The sequence below is a fragment of the Equus quagga genome, chromosome 4, assembly GCF_021613505.1.
Source record: "Equus quagga isolate Etosha38 chromosome 4, UCLA_HA_Equagga_1.0, whole genome shotgun sequence".
NCBI classification, from domain to species: Eukaryota; Metazoa; Chordata; class Mammalia; order Perissodactyla; family Equidae; genus Equus; species Equus quagga.
The window spans coordinates 35,715,041-35,733,206 of record NC_060270.1 but is presented as its reverse complement, the minus strand read 5'-3'; the positions used below and the strand labels follow the sequence as shown (position 1 = coordinate 35,733,206).

At 48.2% G+C, this 18,166-nt stretch overlaps 1 protein-coding gene across 3 annotated transcripts in view; it reads right to left on the bottom strand.

The window, feature by feature from the left end:
* Positions 1–18,166, bottom strand: part of DGKG (diacylglycerol kinase gamma) — a 189,248-nt gene that overhangs the window by 94,241 nt on the left and 76,841 nt on the right. For 2 of the 3 annotated variants that reach the window (XM_046658673.1, XM_046658674.1), the window contains exons 10-17: positions 17,952–18,069; positions 16,210–16,298; positions 13,113–13,229; positions 11,996–12,088; positions 10,385–10,444; positions 7,611–7,690; positions 6,345–6,419; positions 3,723–3,808 (exon numbers count right to left, since the gene is read on the bottom strand). In XM_046658673.1, coding sequence (XP_046514629.1) covers positions 3,723–3,808; positions 6,345–6,419; positions 7,611–7,690; positions 10,385–10,444; positions 11,996–12,088; positions 13,113–13,229; positions 16,210–16,298; positions 17,952–18,069 — 718 coding nt within the window. The remainder of the gene's footprint in view (positions 1–3,722; positions 3,809–6,344; positions 6,420–7,610; positions 7,691–10,384; positions 10,445–11,995; positions 12,089–13,112; positions 13,230–16,209; positions 16,299–17,951; positions 18,070–18,166) is intronic. The other variant, XM_046658675.1, reaches the window with a different exon arrangement.

The window sequence follows — 18,166 nt, the reverse complement described above, 5'->3', positions numbered from 1 at the left end:
CACTCCAGGGGGCGCCATGTACATAAACCTCAGCGCACTTGGTGCCGGGCGATGTGAGCAATGTAAGTGGGGAGTGCAGGCGGGCGGGCAATGCAGGAATCAGCATCCTGCCTCAGGCTCATGCTAGGGCTGCAGCAACAAAATGGGAGTTCATAGGTCCCTCAGGTTGTCTGATTCGTGCCAGAAATGGCTGAGCTCAGGCAAGACCCAGGGCTGAGATTAGCACCAGGAGGGTTGAGATGGAGGGCAGAGCAAAGCAACGGACTCTCTCATTGTTCCCAGCACATGGAGTCTGTATTTATGCCCCCCTGCTTTTGCACATTCTGTTCCCTTTGCCTAGAAAGCCCTTGTTTACTTCAGTCTGTTCCTTCTTCCGTGGTGCCCATGTCAGCAGGGTAGCCATCCTCATGGTGCTGAGGCTAGAAACCTGGATGTCATCCGAGGTTTTCCCCTCTCCCTCCCTTGCATCCATTCACCCATTAATTTCCACGTGCTGTCTCCTTACTAGATCTCCAAGCAGTCTCTTCTCTCCATCCCCATGGTGATGCCTGAGTTCAGGTAGGGTATGATTGCTTCCCGCTGTTATTGCTGCAACAGCCTCCTCTGCCCTCTCAGCCTCCAGTTCCACCCCCTAGTGTGTTCACCTAGGGCAATCCTTGAACCACAAGTGCCATCACATTAGTCCACTGCTTTTCCTTCTGTTGTAGCTCCCATCACCCCTTAGCATGGCCCACTAGGCCCTTCAGGGTCCAGGCTCTGCCTTTCTTTCTAGCCTCATCCTTCTCATGTCCCACCTCCCACTTAACATGGCAATCACACTGAAGTGTTTTCAGTGCTTAAATCACAAGGTCTCTGTTGCTCAGCTCAGATGCCGCCCCTGGGAAGCCTTCCCTGGTTGCCTTAGTGTAGACCAGGGGCCTCTCCAGAGTGTTTCTTTAGCACCAGGAATGAGCTCATCACACTCTCTTGTAACTGACTACTCATTTGTTCCATGAATGTGCTGTAAATTCCCTGGGGAACTATATCTTATCCACCCCAGTATCTCCACACATATTTACTGAAGGCCTACTATGTGCCAGATGCTGTGTTAGCTGCTCTGGCTTCAATAACAGGCAAAAAAGCCATGGCTCAGGCTCTCATGGTTCCTCCAGGCAAGAGGGAGAGACAAATATTAATGAGATTGTCACATAAATGATGCATAATTTCAAATTCCTACTGGAAAGGAAAGGAGTGTGGTCCTATAATGAGGTGACTGAGTCTGGGGGTGTGTCAGGGAAGGCTCCCCTGAGGAAGGCACACTTTGGCTGAGATCTGAAGTAGAAGCTGACCACACAAAGGCCGGGGGCACATACCAGACAGAACAACTCATGCAAGAGCCCTCTGGTCGAAGGGAGACTGGTACATTCAAGGGTCTGAGAGAGGACTGGGTGGCCAGAGTCCAGAGAGAGAGGGATGGAGGTACGAAATAAGTCCAGAAGGGTGGGCAGCTGCTAGTCCACCCAGAGCCCTGTAGATTATTTGAAGGATTTTTGTCTTTATCTTAATGTGAAGCCACTGATGTGCTTTATGCATATCACGAACCCATTCACATTCAGGAAAGACCACTCTGGCTGCAGTGGGGAACAGATCAGAAAGGGGACGAAAATGGGGTGGCAGAGAGCACTGGACAAGTGCTTCAATATTTCTTGAATGAATGAATGGACATTACGCAATTATTCCTCTTACCACTGCCTTTTCTCTTTGGGTCACTAACCTGGAATAGCAGATATCACACATGACCTTCTTCTTTCTTTCTGTTTTGAGCAGCTCCTATCACCTGTGTCCTCTGTAGATAAATTTTATCAAACTTCTCACCAAAGCCTACTTTCTTCTTCATGATGGAGAGGGAACCAAGACAGCAGCTCCCAAGCCTGCAGCCATCCACCCTCTGCTGATCAGCTTTTCCTTCCTCGGCTCCCAGAGGATGCCACCCTCCTCCCACAAACAACTCCACAGCCCAAGGTGACAGGAGAGCGGGGGTGGCTGCTTGGCAGGGCTGTGTCCATGGAAACCAGAGTGCCTGTGGGGGAGCAGAAGGCGGCAGGTGTGCCAGGTTGCTGGTCCCACCCCTCCAGGTCGTCTGCCTACGACCCTGGAGGCCCAGCCTTCCCTTCCCTGTTCAGGGTCTATCCTGGCCCATCCTGGACTCCTTTCTTCCCCTCATCTCCCACTTCCAGTCTGTCAGCAAATCCTGGCAGGATTTGGCTCCGCCTTCAAAAGCTATCTAGAATCTGCCTACTTCTCACCACCTCCTCTGTTTCTCCTGTGGTCCAAGCCACAGTCACCTCTCACTTGGATTACTGCAGAAGCCTCCTTACTGGTCTCCCTGTTTCTGCCCTTTTTTCGTAATCTGTTGTGTCTCTTCATTGCTCAAAACCATCCAGCATCTTGGGACTTTCCGAGTATGAAAGCCACATTCCATATAAAGCCCAACAAGCCCTACAAGTCACTATACAGCCCTAGTGACCTGGCCCTGCATTATCTCTGCTCCGTCCCCTGCCTCATTCACTTTCCAGCATGCTCTGCAGCCTTCCCGGTGTCTTCAGCAGACCGGTCTCCTCCCCCAAAGGGTCTTTGTATTTGCTGTTTTTTCTGCCTGAAGTGCTCTTCCTTCAGGAATCCACAGGCTCACCCCTCCTCCAGGATGCCATCCAAATGTCATCTGCACTGTGAGGTCTTCCCTGACCACAGTTTAGATTGCAATCCCCGCTCCCATGCTGAGCTCCCTCTGCCCATTCCCTGCTAAATTTTTATCACCTTCTGACATACTGTATGTTTCGCTTATTTCTTTGTTTATTTCCTGTCTCCTCCTTCTGGACGGAAGCTCCATGAGGGTGGGATTTTTGTCCATTTGTTCACTGCTGCAATGCTGGTGCCTCAAGGAGAGCTTGGCACACGGAGTATTTGTGGAATGAGTGATGGAAAGACCAAAGCAGCCCAGGGCTTGTCTAGGCCCAGTCCCCAATTTTGATGACAGCTCTCCCCTTTCCTGTCCTTATGTTCCCCATCCTTGTGTTTATCTTGATTCTCCAGAGTTAGATCTTGAATATACCCCCCCATCCAGAATTTCGGAGTCAGCCGCCATCATTTACTGGGGATGATGTGTCCAAGAACCCACAGATATAGGTAGAGCTGGACTGGAACCAAGGCCTCCAAAGTTCCAACTGGGCCCTCCCCACTGTCTTTTTGCTCTAGGCATCCTGGACACAGCCAATATGGCCTTTCTTTGCTTAGTACTGATCTGCACTTTCTAGATGTGCTTTCTGGGCTCAGGCTCCAAGTGTTCATCTCAAGGTGATTTGCCCTGGGCTATGCATCTGTGCTTATTTCTCTGGCCTTTATCTACCACCCAGGATCTGCCTGGAGTCCCAGTCCTGCTCCTCATCCACCGTAACCCCCCAGTCTGGCCTTCTTGACACTGCGCAAACTCTGGCCATGACAGATGTCTTTGGGGCAAGGCCTAAAACTAACCTGTTACATCTGTACCTGTGGGAATCCTTCCATTGTCTTCTTTCTTTGTTTTTTTCCACCCAAAGTAGGTATTTAGTCAAGCATTTATCTGGGAGTGGAAACACGGAAGAACAAGACGTGGCTCCATTTCTCTTTCTTTTTTATCGCCTTCCTCTGACTTTAAATATCCTCACTATAAATGAACTGGATAGGCCCTCCCAGCCCATTCTTACCAATGCAATCCAAAATCCAGCCAACTGTCCCATCGCCTCCACAGGCCAAAACACGGAAGTCTGGAGTATCACGGAAAAAGTTCAGTCTGGGAAGTAGAAGAGAGGCCAAAATGGTCCTGTTTACTAGGTTGTGGCTGACCTTTGATGCTCCTTGAGTCCATCCCCCACTGCCTTGCCCCTTCCCTAGGAGTATTTTTTGACTCTGATTCCTCTTGGGGTTGAATGGGTCACAATGTTCTAAAATCAGAAATTACGAAGCCATGACCTTGAGGATGAACCCCAGAGAGCCATCCTAGCATAAGGAGAATCTAACTCAACATTCAACACAGAAAATGGTTTTCTAGAAATTCTCTATTATTTGTGCAGAGGAATCCATCGTTTGCTTATTTTGGTACCAATACAAGGAAGGCCTAACATTTTGACTCCTCTCCGGCTCTCCTGCCTGCTCTGTCCTTAGAACACTCCTGTTAAGTGACATGCACTGAACTAACTGGATCTTCATCCCGCTCTCCTGTGGCTCCAGACCTAAGTGGAGTGAGCACCATCTCCCCTTGGGGGCCTTCATCCTTTAGAGCAGGGCTCTTAACCTGGGGTCCATGAACCTCCAAGGGGTCTGTGGATGGCATCCAGAGGGCTATGAACTTGGAGGAGAAAAATGTTACATTATCTTCCCTAAGCATTTCCTTCAATCATGAATGTAGTCAACAAATCACAGAGGAATTAACAATACCAGTGACTTTGTCAGCAGTTGAAATCACAGGTATTTTAGTGTTTTCTTACAGTTGTGGCAGATACCTCATGTTATCATTTATGCTCATCACTGCTTTTAGTTTACAACAGTTATTAGACCTGCCTATGAATCTTACTATATAATGTGTGAGTAAATCACATATATTCCCATATCACAGATTTGTTTTTTAACATTTTTTCAATACAATTGGTTTCCCCGGTAACCCTATATATTTCATTTTATGCATTAAGAAATATTATTCTGAGAAGGGATCCACAGGCTTCATCAGACTGCCAAATGGGTTCCTGTCACACAAAGGTTAAAAACCTCTGCCTTAGAACAAACGTGACCTGAGGTCACCTTTGGGTGGGACTTGGAAAGCTGAAGCTCAGTATGTCCTCTTGCCCAGCCTGGGGTCTGAGAAGACCCCGGTGTTTTCCGAGTCCCTGATGCATGTGAGGGCAAGTTGACATTCCCTCTATTCTCTCCTCTTGCAGAACTCTGTTCTCCTAGAGGAGATGAATTCCAAATGGAGGCTCCATTCAGCCAGACAGTCAGTTGATTACAGACTGACACTTACATCAGAGATACTCAGGGCACAGCAGCCCTAGAAGTAGCCACTAGGCTTGTCATCCAGGGCAAAAAAAAATTTAGGATAGATGAGATTAAGCTAGAGTACTGCATTCAAGTATCAAGATGCCCTAGAAAAGAGTGGGCTGGAAAAGGTGTTTGAGGGCTGCTGCTCCATCTCCAGTCATAATCAAGCAGTAATCGGGGATCATAGTCACCGTGATGGCACTGCAGCAGTATAGGTGGGCTCTGTTTTGAAATTAGTTTTCAGGTAAATCATGACGGACAGGCTGAATCAGCACCCATGTTTCTTTCTCCTTTGAACTGGGTCTTGCACTACCACTACTATAAATAATGGCTTTGTGTCAAACAGCCAAGAATAGAGACAGATTCCCTTTTAGTGTCCTTACTCCAGCCCCTCTGAGGGTCTTGCTGAACACAGAGTAGAAGTGTGGGTCAGGATATTGGGCAAAGCGGCTGTGTGCTGGAAAGCCCAGCCTAGCATGTACTGATCTGAGGACTTGGCACCAAGACAGCCTCAGGGCTGGCCAGCAGATGTCTCTAGTACACCAGCTCTATCTGGTAAGAAGCCCAGTCTTTGGGTGCCTTCCAGCACCGATGCTAGAGGGGCCTCTGATTACAGGGACCTGCAGCTCATCATGTAATACGAGGATCAGCTCCTCCTGGCAGACCTCAGTCCAGCTGCAGAGGGGCTGCCTTGTCTCCTCTCATTTCTCTCCCTCTCTTCAACTCTTTGCTAATGAGTGGTGAAATAGCCAATAGGCCAATGACAGGGGGAAAAGAGCCAGGGGGAGCTTAACAACCCCTAAATTGGCTAATCCCCCCCAAAAAGTGATTTCATTGAATAACCAATTGTCTTGATCCTAAAATGCCCCCAAAACAGAACATGCCGCAGAACTACCGACTGACAGTGATAAGAAAACTCTTTGCTCCTCCCTGATGATTCAGTATGAAGATACCAGCTAACACAGCCTTGCAAATAAGTTAAAATAATTTACCCGCCCGCCCTTCCTGTCAATCAAATGAATGGCACATGTGGTTTTTTCCCCTTTTACAAAATCAACAGCTTTTTCTGGGATAAAGTATGGGAGGCTACTTCTCAGAGTTAGCCATATGGGTCTTCCTGAGTATCTGCAGGAGGAAGGAAGAGTAGATGTGAGGACAAGGAGACAAAAAGAGTAAAATGGCAGGAAAGACAAGTCCATAGATGAAAGGGATTAAAAAAGGTGACAAAAAAGGTATCTTTTTCAGAGCTTAAAGGGGGAGGGGAGAAATAAGAAGTAAAGATTGAATCTCCATACCCTGGAGTAGGCCCCCCATTGTCCAGGTTGAAAACTTGTTTGGGGTTGAGCAGATAGTGGAATTTCCGAAGAATTCTACGGAAAAAAAAGAAGGAGAGAGAGAGAGGCAGAGAAGGAGAATGTCATTGTGAGAAGTCACAGTAGGGCAAACACCTCTGGAGCCCATTGATGGTGGGAATGTGGGTCCATTCAAACACGAGAGGGGAGAAGACGGAACGCAGGCCCTACAGACCTTGAAGTCCCAGGTCCGGCTGGCATCACCCATGCCCTCCCCCCTGGTTCAAGGCCTTCCCACCATCCAAGACTCTAGCCCCCAACCTCAGGAGTAACCCCCCTTGCAGACAGGACAGGGTAGAGAAACCCAGAGAACAGAGCTTCCATTCTCCTTTTCCTTCATGGAGACCTGCCTCCAAATGTTCTGTATGTCCTAGGTAGAGCAATTCTGCTCTTTGTGGACTATACAAAGGCATCAAGGGGTCCTCTATGGAAAGGCCCCTCAAGTCCTGGGATAGGAAGGAAATCCGGGAGGTAGGGTTGCGGCAGGGGAGGCCTGGGGCAGTGGCCACATCTAGGCTTGGTTTCCAGGCTCAGCTTGAGACTAATCAGGTCACTTCAGGATGGGTGCTCTGCCCCTTGGATTGGGAGGAGGTTCTCATAGTTCTTGCTTAAACCCTACGTATCATTTTTTTTAACCTGGATTCTAGATCACCATGCCATCTCTTTATTTCCCCAGAGCTGCACGGGACTGGAAGGCAAGGCTGCTCTGCCCATTCTCCCTCTCTCCGCCTAGTCTCTTAGTGCTTCCTGCAAACTGGGCATTTCCTTGACTGATGAGGTGGGTGTCCTGCTTTCTCAGAGGCTGGATAGGCCAGGAGGTCCCAATCAGGTGAGTCCTGCCATGTCTCTCAAATCAAGAAAAGACTTGGGAGGCTAAGAAGGAAACAGGCATCTCGGAACTTGGTTTGACTCTGAGAGGCATAATAATGGCTCATGTGATAGGCCCTAGGCTAAGCATTCTGTCTATTTTAATCCTCACAACAACCCTATGAGATGAGAAATTATTATTATCTCCACTTTATAGAGGACAGAACCACAGTATAGGGATGTTAAGGCCCTTGAACCCGGTCATCGAGTGGTCAGTGAGAGGGCTAGGATCTGAACCTAGGGCTGCCTGCCTCCACAGTCCGCTCTGCTATGGTTGAGGGGAAGAAAGGACCCGAGTGAGGCTGTCCCAGCTTCTTTACTTTGAAAAACAAGAGAACATACCTTTCTCCTTGTCTCCCTCCACTCTTGGGGTTCACCAAGACCAGCAGGGGGTGGGTACCCGGGGTGGGGATGATCTTATACTTAAAAGGTAAAAGAAAAAGAAATTAGCTCCATTTCAGTCAATAGGGGGAACGAGATGAGAGTTGATGCTATGACAGCTTCTGGGAGAGGTGGACGGGAAGAAGTTCTAGGTATGGAGGAGAGGTGGTTGGGTGGTAGGTCTTTGTCCACTGGCTGAGTTTTCTGAGGGGTTTAGCAACTGGGTATCTTCAGCTTGAGTGGCCTTTAAGTCGCTTAATGGCAACAAGAGTTTGAGGTTGGGGTCAGAGATGGGGCAATGGCACCATAGCTTCAAATCATTCAACATTAGTGTGGCATTGTGACCACAGCACAGGACTATATTTTGTGAGGGATACAACTGAATATAATCTTAGAAGGTACAGCCATCTGGTCATACACGTAAATAAAATAACACTCATGGATTTAACCATCACTTCTACCTGGCATCTTCCAAATCCACATTTCCAGCCCTAATTTTTCCCCTGAGCTCTGGTTCCACATTTGTCATTGTCCAGTGAGTACCTCTGCCCAGATGTCTCACCATCAGTGCAAACTCAACACGCCCCAAACCTGACCTAGCTTTTCTCCATAAAACTGGTCTTCCCTCGTGATCCCTTTTTCTATTAAAGGTCCTATTTGTGTTCATCCAGTCATCCAGGGAAGACCCTGTCCTGCCAATTCTTTCCTTGGAACATTCCTTTATCTCCGGCAGCAGTACCCATACTGCTCGGGCCTCTCCAACCTCAGGTAAGCCCAATCGCTGCCCCCACGGAGTTCCTTCCCAGGATAGCACATGAGTCAGGCCACTGCTGCTCGAAAACCTTTAACCGCGCCTTGTTGCCCAGAGGATAAAGTCCAGATCTCCTCAGCTGGCACCCACGGCATTGCAGCGTAGCCCCATTCTACTGCTCCCTCTGAAGTACTCTCACCCTCCCTGCAGTTCCAGCCAAGCCTGGCTCTCACTCTGCACTGAGTATGTCTCCTGCATTCCCACCCTGGGGGGTCTGCTCACACTGGTTTCTTCTCCTCCTCCATGCCTGAAACGCCCACTTCCTGCTTTGCAACCTCTTCAAAAAACTTCTCACCCTCCGGGCATAGTTCAAGAGCTGCTTCCTCTAGGAAGTTTTTCTAGACTATTGCAACTAAAACTATTGCCCCTGAACCATGTCATATCTTCTGGATTTCTTTTGTTGTTCTTTATTTGTGTGTATATATATATTTTATTTTCTTAGGTAAATGTCTCAAAATATCAACTGGATTTTAAATGTCTCAGGAGTAGGGTGGGTATGCGTATAACATCCTACCAAGGACCCCACACCACCAGATACAGGAGTGGGTACTCAGTAAATACTTATTCAGCTGAAGGACAGAATGATGGGGAGACAGGACTCTGCTCTATGTTCAGTATCTCATCCTGCTTTTCTAGATCTCAAGCTAAAAATTCAGCCAACACAGTGCCATGCTGTTTGAAACGGACAGCAGCATTCTTTTTTTTTTTTTCAATGATTCTTTTTTTTTTTTAAGATTTTATTTTTTCCTTTTTCTCCCCAAAGTCCCCTGGTACATAGTTGTGTATTCTTCGTTGTGGGTTCTTCTAGTTGTGGCATGTGGGACGCTGCCTCAGCGTGGTCTGATGAGCAGTGCCATGTCCGCGCCCAGGATTCGAACTAACGAAACACTGGGCCGCCTGCAGCAGAGCATGCGAACTTAACCGCTCGGCCACGGGGCCAGCCCCCGGACAGCAGCATTCTTTATGATTTTTAAGAATTTTCTCATCTACCCAGGTGACTATTTGTGTGATACCCAGACACATCTTGGAGCCTGAGGAGTAATTCTTTACCTCTGGGCATGACATTAAAAACATTTAACAACTCGTACAGCACGGGCACTGCCAAACAGAACAAATGCAGGATAACCAGATGGACGCCAGCTGTAAACAGCTGGTATGCCTGCATTGTGTGTGTGAATATGTGTGTGTCTGCTCCACCTGGCTTGCTGCCTTTCTAGGTGTCTGGAGCCTTCCCACATATTAAGGTTCCCCCATCATTATTACTTATGTCTTAATTTTCAAAACACGCTATCCTGCACGTTCTCATTTAATCTTAGAGCATCTCTGGGAGGTGCAGTGCCCCTTTTCAAACAAGGAAGCTCCAGGCTCAGGGGCAGAGGAGGAGGCGCTAGTTTCTATTTCCCTTTCTAGTTCTCTTGGTACTTCAGCAGGCTGCCTTTCCTGCATTCCCTGGAACCTTGTGGAATGCACAAAGAGATGTTCATTGGTGAACCCAAGTAAAAAAGGAGTTCTTAAATATGCATTTATGGATGAAGAAGAACCTTTGGATCTGGCTAGCTTTGTGTTGGCAAATTACATTCTGGAGACAGCTTGGCAGTCTTGGAAAACCCATTGTCTATTTTTAGGCTACACTCTAGCTATTATTGTGCATATTGAAGTTTTATGTAACTTTTCCCCAAAAAGGTGATAAAGCCAATTTGGCCAGCAATGGGATCAACCAACTTCCCTTCTCTCCACTTGCCTAGTGTGGTGGTCAAAGGTAATTCCAGGGGCTGGAAATAAATTATCCTCCTGTGTGATATAATCGATCAGAAGAGAAGGCAAATGTTGTGATATATCTTTCTAGAACCCCAACCCTGTCCTCCCCTCCACAGCCTTGGGCCAACTTAGAATGAGCCATCAGACTCGGGACTTGCTGAGGTACCTGCATCACAAGTTCACCCTTGGCTGACACACTGCCATCAGACTTTCCACCTTGCCTGTCCTGTGAGAAGAGAGGAAAGACAAGCAACTTTTGAAAAGAAAAATGCCTAGTACAAAAGAAGAGACCAGAAGAAAAACAAATCGTTAATAAAAAGAAAGAGAAAACCAGTATAGTGTGGGGAGGAGATTTTCAAAGTGGGGCTTTGTACCTAAAACAGAAATGCTCCCCTATGGGTTTTTCTTGGACTCTCCAGGCCTCTGTCATCACTTGCTCTCAAGACATTGGAAGGGATGCAGGGAGAGGAAACACTGAAATTGGCGGAAATTTACTTTGTTGATTTAGAAGCTTGAGCTTTAAGAATCCAGGTCTTAGATCTGCTTCTTTGCTCAGCATTATCTAAAAGATGTGATATTGAGTAAGTCATTTTTCTTAGTTTTGTCTGTCCTCTTTTGTCTGTTTTTCAGTATTTATTATTTATTTTATTGAGGTTTATTTCACATATAGTAAAATGCTGAAATCTAAATCTACAGCTTGATGAATTTCTGCCTATACGTATGCCCTTGAACTCCTGCCTCTTCAGGTGTAACTTTGTTGTGACTCCTCATACCATATTGGTTTTGCCTGGCTTTTGAATTTCATATAAATGAAATCATACAGCATGTATTTTTTGAGTCTAGCTTCTTTTGTTCAGCATTATATCTTTGAGATTATCCAATTTTTTTCATCTCAGCAGAGTTCTTTTCCATTGGAGTGTAATATTCCATTATACGAATATGCCTCAACTTGTCTATTCTGTCAATGATCATTTACCCTGTTTCCAGTTTTTGACTGTTATGGATAAAGTTGATATGTACATTCTTGTACATGTCTTTTTGTGGAATAAATGCTCATATTTCTCAGGGAGATACACAGGAGGGGACTTGTTGGGTCATAGGGTTTGTGTATTTCCAACTTAGTAAATACTGCCTCATGGTTTTCCAAGTGGTAGTTTTTCTTCGGTTTTTAATGAAAAAGTAGCAGCTGGTCAAGTCAAGGGTGAGATGTTAGGAATCAGCGGGACTCAGCAACATCTTTAAAATGGGAAAGGAAAAGTTTAGTTGTTTAGTACTTGGTTTGGTGGAGGAGTCTTCAACATGGGAGGCAGAGAAAGTTTCAGATGGGGATAAATGGAGTTCCCTTTTGCTGCTTTCATTTCCAAAGAGGGCTGAGAGACCTCAGTGGAGATCCTCAAGGCAGCAGGAGGTCCGTGTTTAGACAGAGTAGAGAGGTTGACAGGGACAAGGGAGGCCTGGGAGGCCTAGCCATGTGCAGGTGGTGACTGAGCTTCCTTCGGCTGTGCTCTGCCTGCAAGGTGCTTAGAATGAACGTGCTTTCCTTGATGGGCCATTTCAGAGCATTCTGGGTGGCCAGCACTTGGAACCAGTTTAGTCAGAGGAGTTTTCTCTCATAGTTCGACGGGTCTAACACTGACCTCTTTTAAATTTGTACCGAAAACACAAACCCCAAGAATTGTTGAGGAAGCCTTCTGAGGGATGTGACTGTCTGAATGCTGCCTACATCTGAAATGTGAGCGGGGGGAAGCCAGAGCCCTGGCGGGGCAGCAGCACTTACCCGGGTAACGGGGCATATCGAGGTGGGCAGCAAAATATGGTCTCTGAGTTCCCCACCATCACACAGCGTTGATAATTCGCATTTGCGGTGAAACTGGAGGAAACAATGAAGATGAGAGTGAAGGAAAGTGATCAGGGAAATGTCAAGTATAAGAGTTTAGAGGTTTGCTGGGGAGGCAAGCTGTCTAATGGTCCCTCAAATCCTGATGCACTGCTGGCTTTGGCAGTACAGCCAACTCTGTGTGTGTGTGTGTGTGTGTGTGTGTGTGTGTGTGTGTGTGTGTGTGGTATGATCAGTGTTGCCAGGTTAGCCGTGGGCAGATAAAGGAGACCAAGTGCTGCCCATGACTGCTGGAGCAAAACGGTCAGGAGCAGGCCTATGACCCTCCAGCATGGCACCCCCATGTGGATTCCAGAGCCCCCCCTTGGCTATTTGCTCCCTAGGATCTGAGACTGTGGAAGGAAGGAGATCTTGTTGAACAGACTCATGAGAGGCTGGAAGTAAAACCCATGAGTCAAGCTCAGCATTTTAAGAATTCTGCAGTCGGATTTGGAGACACATCCTTTCTGAGGCTGATACCTGGTGGAGGGGACAAGACATGGCACTGAGTTTGCTTTGGCTGGCGGGCCGGGCAGCTCCAGGTGTCCAGAGGGGATGTGGACATTCACTGTAGCTGGCGGGGCAGGCGCAGGCCTCTGGCCCGGACAGTGGGGATGCTCTAAGGAGTGTGCCTTCCTCTGAGGCCTTGAGGAGAAGGGATTCTCATATCTAATTCTACTCCCACTCTGCCAGTGACCCCGGCCCCAGATGACACCCACGAGCAGAAAGTTAATGGTCTGGCCTGCTGTTCACAGCTGCCTGGCCACATAGACTGTGGATTGGCCAGCTTCTTCTTAAGCAGCCCTTGCTCCCCTTTCTGGGGCTGCCCTCTCTCCGGGCAGCTTGGCAATTCACTGGAGGCACTGTTAGATTTAGGGCAGTGAACGGGGCCCCTGGGCCCCGCAGCCCTGCTCCCCTGGCTCTGCTCCTGCCTTCTTGTGGGACAGTGCTCTCTGGCTGCAGCTTGAGCAAATAACCACACTGAGAAGAAGCAGGGCCACCCTGGGCACCAACCCACCGTCATCCGACACCACACGCAGTGCCGCGCGGTGACACTCTGGTAGCACTTGATACTTTTGTGGCACCGGTCACACTTGACGGAGGAGTTCCCTTCCACCCACGCGTGCTGCATCACCTGCAGGAGGGAAGGGAAGGATACCAGGGAAGGCTGCAGAACCAGGTCCCCAAGCGGGGGCCTGAGGAGAAGGGTCTGGGAGGAGCACAGGCAGCGGGAGGCCAGAGGGCGTGGCTTCCTGTTTAGTGGATGCACTTATTGGATGCTGGGTTGCCTTGCCGAATCGCACCAACATAGTCCCTCCCTGCCTAATCACCATCATGCTAATCAAGGTAGATGAGAAACCACTTTGCCCACACTTTGACTAGCTCATTCACCCTGGCAGGCAAGCCCCTGAGCCGCATCTTGTCTGGCAGTCTGTCTGCCTTGCAGAACTCCTTGCGGAGTGACGTGCTTGTGTGCGCCCTCTTCTGGAAGGCAGCGCGATGCAGGGAAACACGACAGGGCTTGAGCTGCAGACAAAACTGGTTGGAGTCACTGATCTTCCACTTCGCAGCGGGGTGACCTTTGGTCAGTTCCTGGATCTCTCTGAGTCTCAGGTCCCCCATCTGTAGAAATTGGCATAATAAGCCCCACCTCTGGACTTGTTGGGAGGATTAAACGAGACAGGACACTTGAAGGGCTTCCTTGGCATAGTCCTGGCCCTTTGGAGGTGCCCACTGATGGATAATTCCCCTCCCCCTCCTGGCCTTCTGTAGGCCAGTGGCTCTCAGCCTTAGCTGCCCATTAGAACTACTGGGGAGCTTCTAGAAGTCCTGATGTCCAGCCCTTACTCCAGACCAAATAAGTTAGAGTCTCTGGGGATGGGACCCATCGTTGGTATGTTTTAAAGCACTCTGAGTGATTATAATGTGCAGCCAAGGTTGAGGAGAAGAACTCTAGAAGGAAGTTAGAGAAAATGTTCAAAGAAATTAGTGGCGGTCAGCAGCCAGTGGCTTTCACATCTGTTTCCTGGAAAGCTGGTTGTACCTGCTCCCTGGCCAGGAAATGCCACTATGGCAGCCCAGGAACTTGGGAAGCAAGTGGGAAAGCATGTGTCAGTGCATCCAAAGTGACCCATGACACCAAATTCTGGGAGCCTAAGCCCTCAGTTATCTCCTCCAGGAATTCTACAGAACCTCAAAATTTTCCACCAGGGCACCCCAAACAGCAGAAGGAAGTGGGTATGGACTCTGGGGAAATGTAGGGGCATAGCTTGAAGTGCCAACTACAAGCACAATATTAAAAACACATGGAATATTTGCACAATACCACCCATGTTTATATTCTATTGTATCATGCAAGTTGTTATGCTCTCCCCCCAGAAGGTTTTTGATAGAATTGTTGCCTTAGAAGATGTGTCATGTTTATTTTGTAGCTTCTCACCTTCTGCCATGCATCCCTTGGGGTAGAAGGAACCCAGTTTGCTAATCAACTTGTCATCCACATGGTCACATTAAATTTGTTTTGAGATTACTATTATTTCCATTTTGCAGAGAAAAAAAATGAGGCCTCAGAGAGGTTAAGTGACTGGCCCTAGGTTCCAAGGCTGGTAAGTGATGAAGCAGGGACTCATAGCTAGGTCTTCTGACTCCAAGTCCACGTTGTCTCTTCTGGGATCAGAAGAGATGGTGAAGGACTTGGGACTCAGGAAGGGTGCCTGGAGACTCAGAAGGTCCTGAATGTGCCCTGTTGGCCCCTCAGTGGCCCCCTCTGTTCCATGTAGCTTAGGGTCTGAGTGCAGGAGAGGTGCCGTGTGTCCTGGTGAAAGGCATGGACATGGAAAGGTGTGTGTATGGGCGTGGTGCAGAAGGAGTAGACAAAAGGCCATGCAGTGTCTCATGGGGCATGCATGCATGTCCTTGTAGGTGCCCTTCTCTCTCGGAGTCCTTTCAGAGAGCTGGATCCCACTCCCACCTGCTAACCATGTCCTGACTCAGATTCCTCAATGGAATCTTCCCCCTCCTTTAACTCAGGGTACCTTTCTCTGTGAATTTTAAGGACAGTCTGTTTACAGACTCTTTGAATGGCACCACCCAATGGCCAAGTTAGAAACCTGGGAGCCATTCCTGACTTCATCCTCTTTCTCATCCCCTACGTCCCCATCACCAAGTCCTGGTGGTGGCACCTCCCAATTATCTCTCAAACTCTCCCTTCATCTCCTCTACCTTGGTCAGTGGGACAATCAAAATACTCAACAACTGGCATGGCTGGGGGTCACTCGGCACAGAGATAGCTACCACCATGCTACTGCAGACATATCAGAGCACGGCAGGTGAGTGCAGACCCCACCGCAGTTGGGCCCTCAATGCAGCACTACCTCTTGTCTGAACTGTTGGAAGAATTTTTTCCCCTCTGATCTCTCTCTTGCACTATGCTCAGAGGGATTAGCCTAATTCGCAAACCCAATCATCTCTTCATGTGCTTAAAGCTCTTCAGTGGCACCTTAGCTGCATAGGAAACTCCTTTCCAGCTCTCATTGGCCTCACAAGACCTTCCCAGGCTGGCTCTCCCCACTTTCAGAGCACATCTCCTGCCATTTACCTGTAAGCATCCTCCTTCCCGGTCATACCAAACTAAGTACAGACCCCAGAATAAGCCATGTCTCCATGCCTTTGCACATGAGGCCTCTTCCGCCTTGTGAAGTCCTGATCTGGGTTCAAGACACAAGTCAAATGCCACCTCCTTTGTGAAAGCTTCCCCGGCCTCCTCCTTGGTGCCTCAGCTGTATGTCGCACATAGCCCTATTGTCACCGTACATCTCACCTCTTTGAACTTTGCTTACATGTCCGTCTCTCTCCCACTAGACTACACAGTTCTCCAGCAGGTGGGGACCATCTTCTAACCTGTGTATCCTCTAGCACAGTGCCTGGTACACGGTGGGCACCAGGGAGATGCTGAATGGTTTGATGGATGAACGGGATGGTTCAAGGATGGTCCTCGAGGCAGGGAAGAGACTGGATAAAACTCCCAAAGCCCCTTCCTGCCCAGGAATCCATGGTGATGGACATGTTGCCCTGGACACAGCATGCAGTAGAACAAGGCAATAGCTGTCACCAACCTCACCACTCCTTTTGGTTTTTGAGTTCGTTTTGACACATCCAGGAATGTTTTTGGATACACAGCGTTCATGGACAGTGTATTTACAGTCTGAAAAAAAGGAAAGTTTTTGTGAGTGACCACCTAGGAAAGGTCCAGCCATCCCCCCACCCTCACTCCGGCTGAGGCCCGTGCCTCCCTCTGGGTGGCCAGTCAGCGGCAGGGGACATAGGGAGCTGGGCTTGCCTAATGGAAATTCAAAAAAGTCTCCAGTTGTTCACTGAGAAGAGAGTCCACAGCTATCTCCCAGACATGCTTCTGCATCCTCCACCTCACTACGCTGCCTTCCGCTGTGGGCAGTGAACATGGCAGGAAAACATCCCCAGAAAGCTGCTTTCTGCTTAAGGAGCGTGAGGGGTCTGCCTCCTTGCCATGCCAGTGCCACAGTGCTGTATGTTGGGGATGTGGGGGAGTGGATAGAAAGGCCAGGGCTCTTCCTAATAACTCTGGAGTTAAGCAGGCCTGGGCCTGAACTCTGGCTCTGCCACTTGTGACTACTCACGTAATCCTGGGTAAGTTGCTTTACATCTCTGAAATACAGGATTTTCTACAGAATGGGAATAAAACTGCCTCTTTCTCTTAGCAGGGCTTTTGCAGCATTAAATGAGATAATTATAATAAAGCACCATATGACTGGGTCAGAATAGCTATTCCACAAATTATTATTGTTATTGTTGTTACTACTTACTACCATGCAAACAGCAGAGGCCCACACACCTAGAACCTAATAGGGACAAGACTGGGTGAGAACTGGATTTGAACAGGTGCTGGAAGACTGGTGGGCCCCTTCCTTAGTCTCCTGATGCTTGCTCTTGGTGGACGCCGGGCCCAGCTCTTCTCAGATGACATTTGTGACCGAGGTCACTTGCTGCCTAGCTCATGTGTGCATGTTCGATGAAACACTTTGGTGACCTGGACCGTACCTGAGGTCCCTCCCTGCAGGAGCAGCTCCCCAGGCCCTGGTGCCTTCAGGCTGAGTGTTTACTGTCTCTGTCTGCACATACCCTGGCCCTTACAAAGGCTTCTGCTCCTTTTATGCCCCCTCTTTCCTAGCGGGCCCCTCTTCCTTCCCGCTCCTCTATCTCCTTCTCTTGTTCTCTTGAAAATACTCATTTGTCTTTCAAAAATTCTTTAGGATAGAATCTAAGAAAGGAAATGTATAACTCAACATTGTAAACATTTAAAGGATCTTTAATCCTCTTCCTTCCCGCTCCTCTATCTCCTTCTCTTGAAAAGGAAGGTCTCTCTCCTTCCTTTTCTACAGGTGTTTTTTCCTCTTCTCCTGTCTGACTTCACTGAATGGATTATACAGTGAAACAAACAGTTTTAATTTCCGTTGCATTTACAAATATAGGTTTATGTTGCTTATGAATAAAAAACCCAAATTCTTCTAACTACCCCAAATAAACAAGCAAAACCCAACTAAAATTAGTATGTGATGCTTTTTAATTATATGTGAACCTTAACTGTTTTCTAGGGAGTCAGTGGCCCATGACAGGACTCCAACAATAGGACAATACTTGCTCATTTGACTTGGGTAGAACAAAAATAGCATATGAAAGTCTTGCTTTATTCCCTGCTGTTGGAACAATATGGGTGGTCCTTTAAGCTAGTAAGCAGAAATACCTAGACTTTCCTTGGAATGGCTCAACCGTGTGCAGAGCGACAGCGCCTGGGGAAAAGGTTTGAAGGAAGTTTACTTACAAATGCAGCACAGGCCTTGCTTCCGAACGCCCATCAGCATGATGTGGCAGAAGTTGCAGTAGGTGGGTTTCTTGAAGTGTTTCATGGTCCAGGCGTGCCTCCCATCCCCCTTGGAGCCCTGCAGGGATGGCAGAGGAGGGAGACACTGAGCAGGCAGCCCCGTGCTTAGGGTTTTCTTTTCTCTAAAATGATTTTCTTCTCATATTTGGAAGACA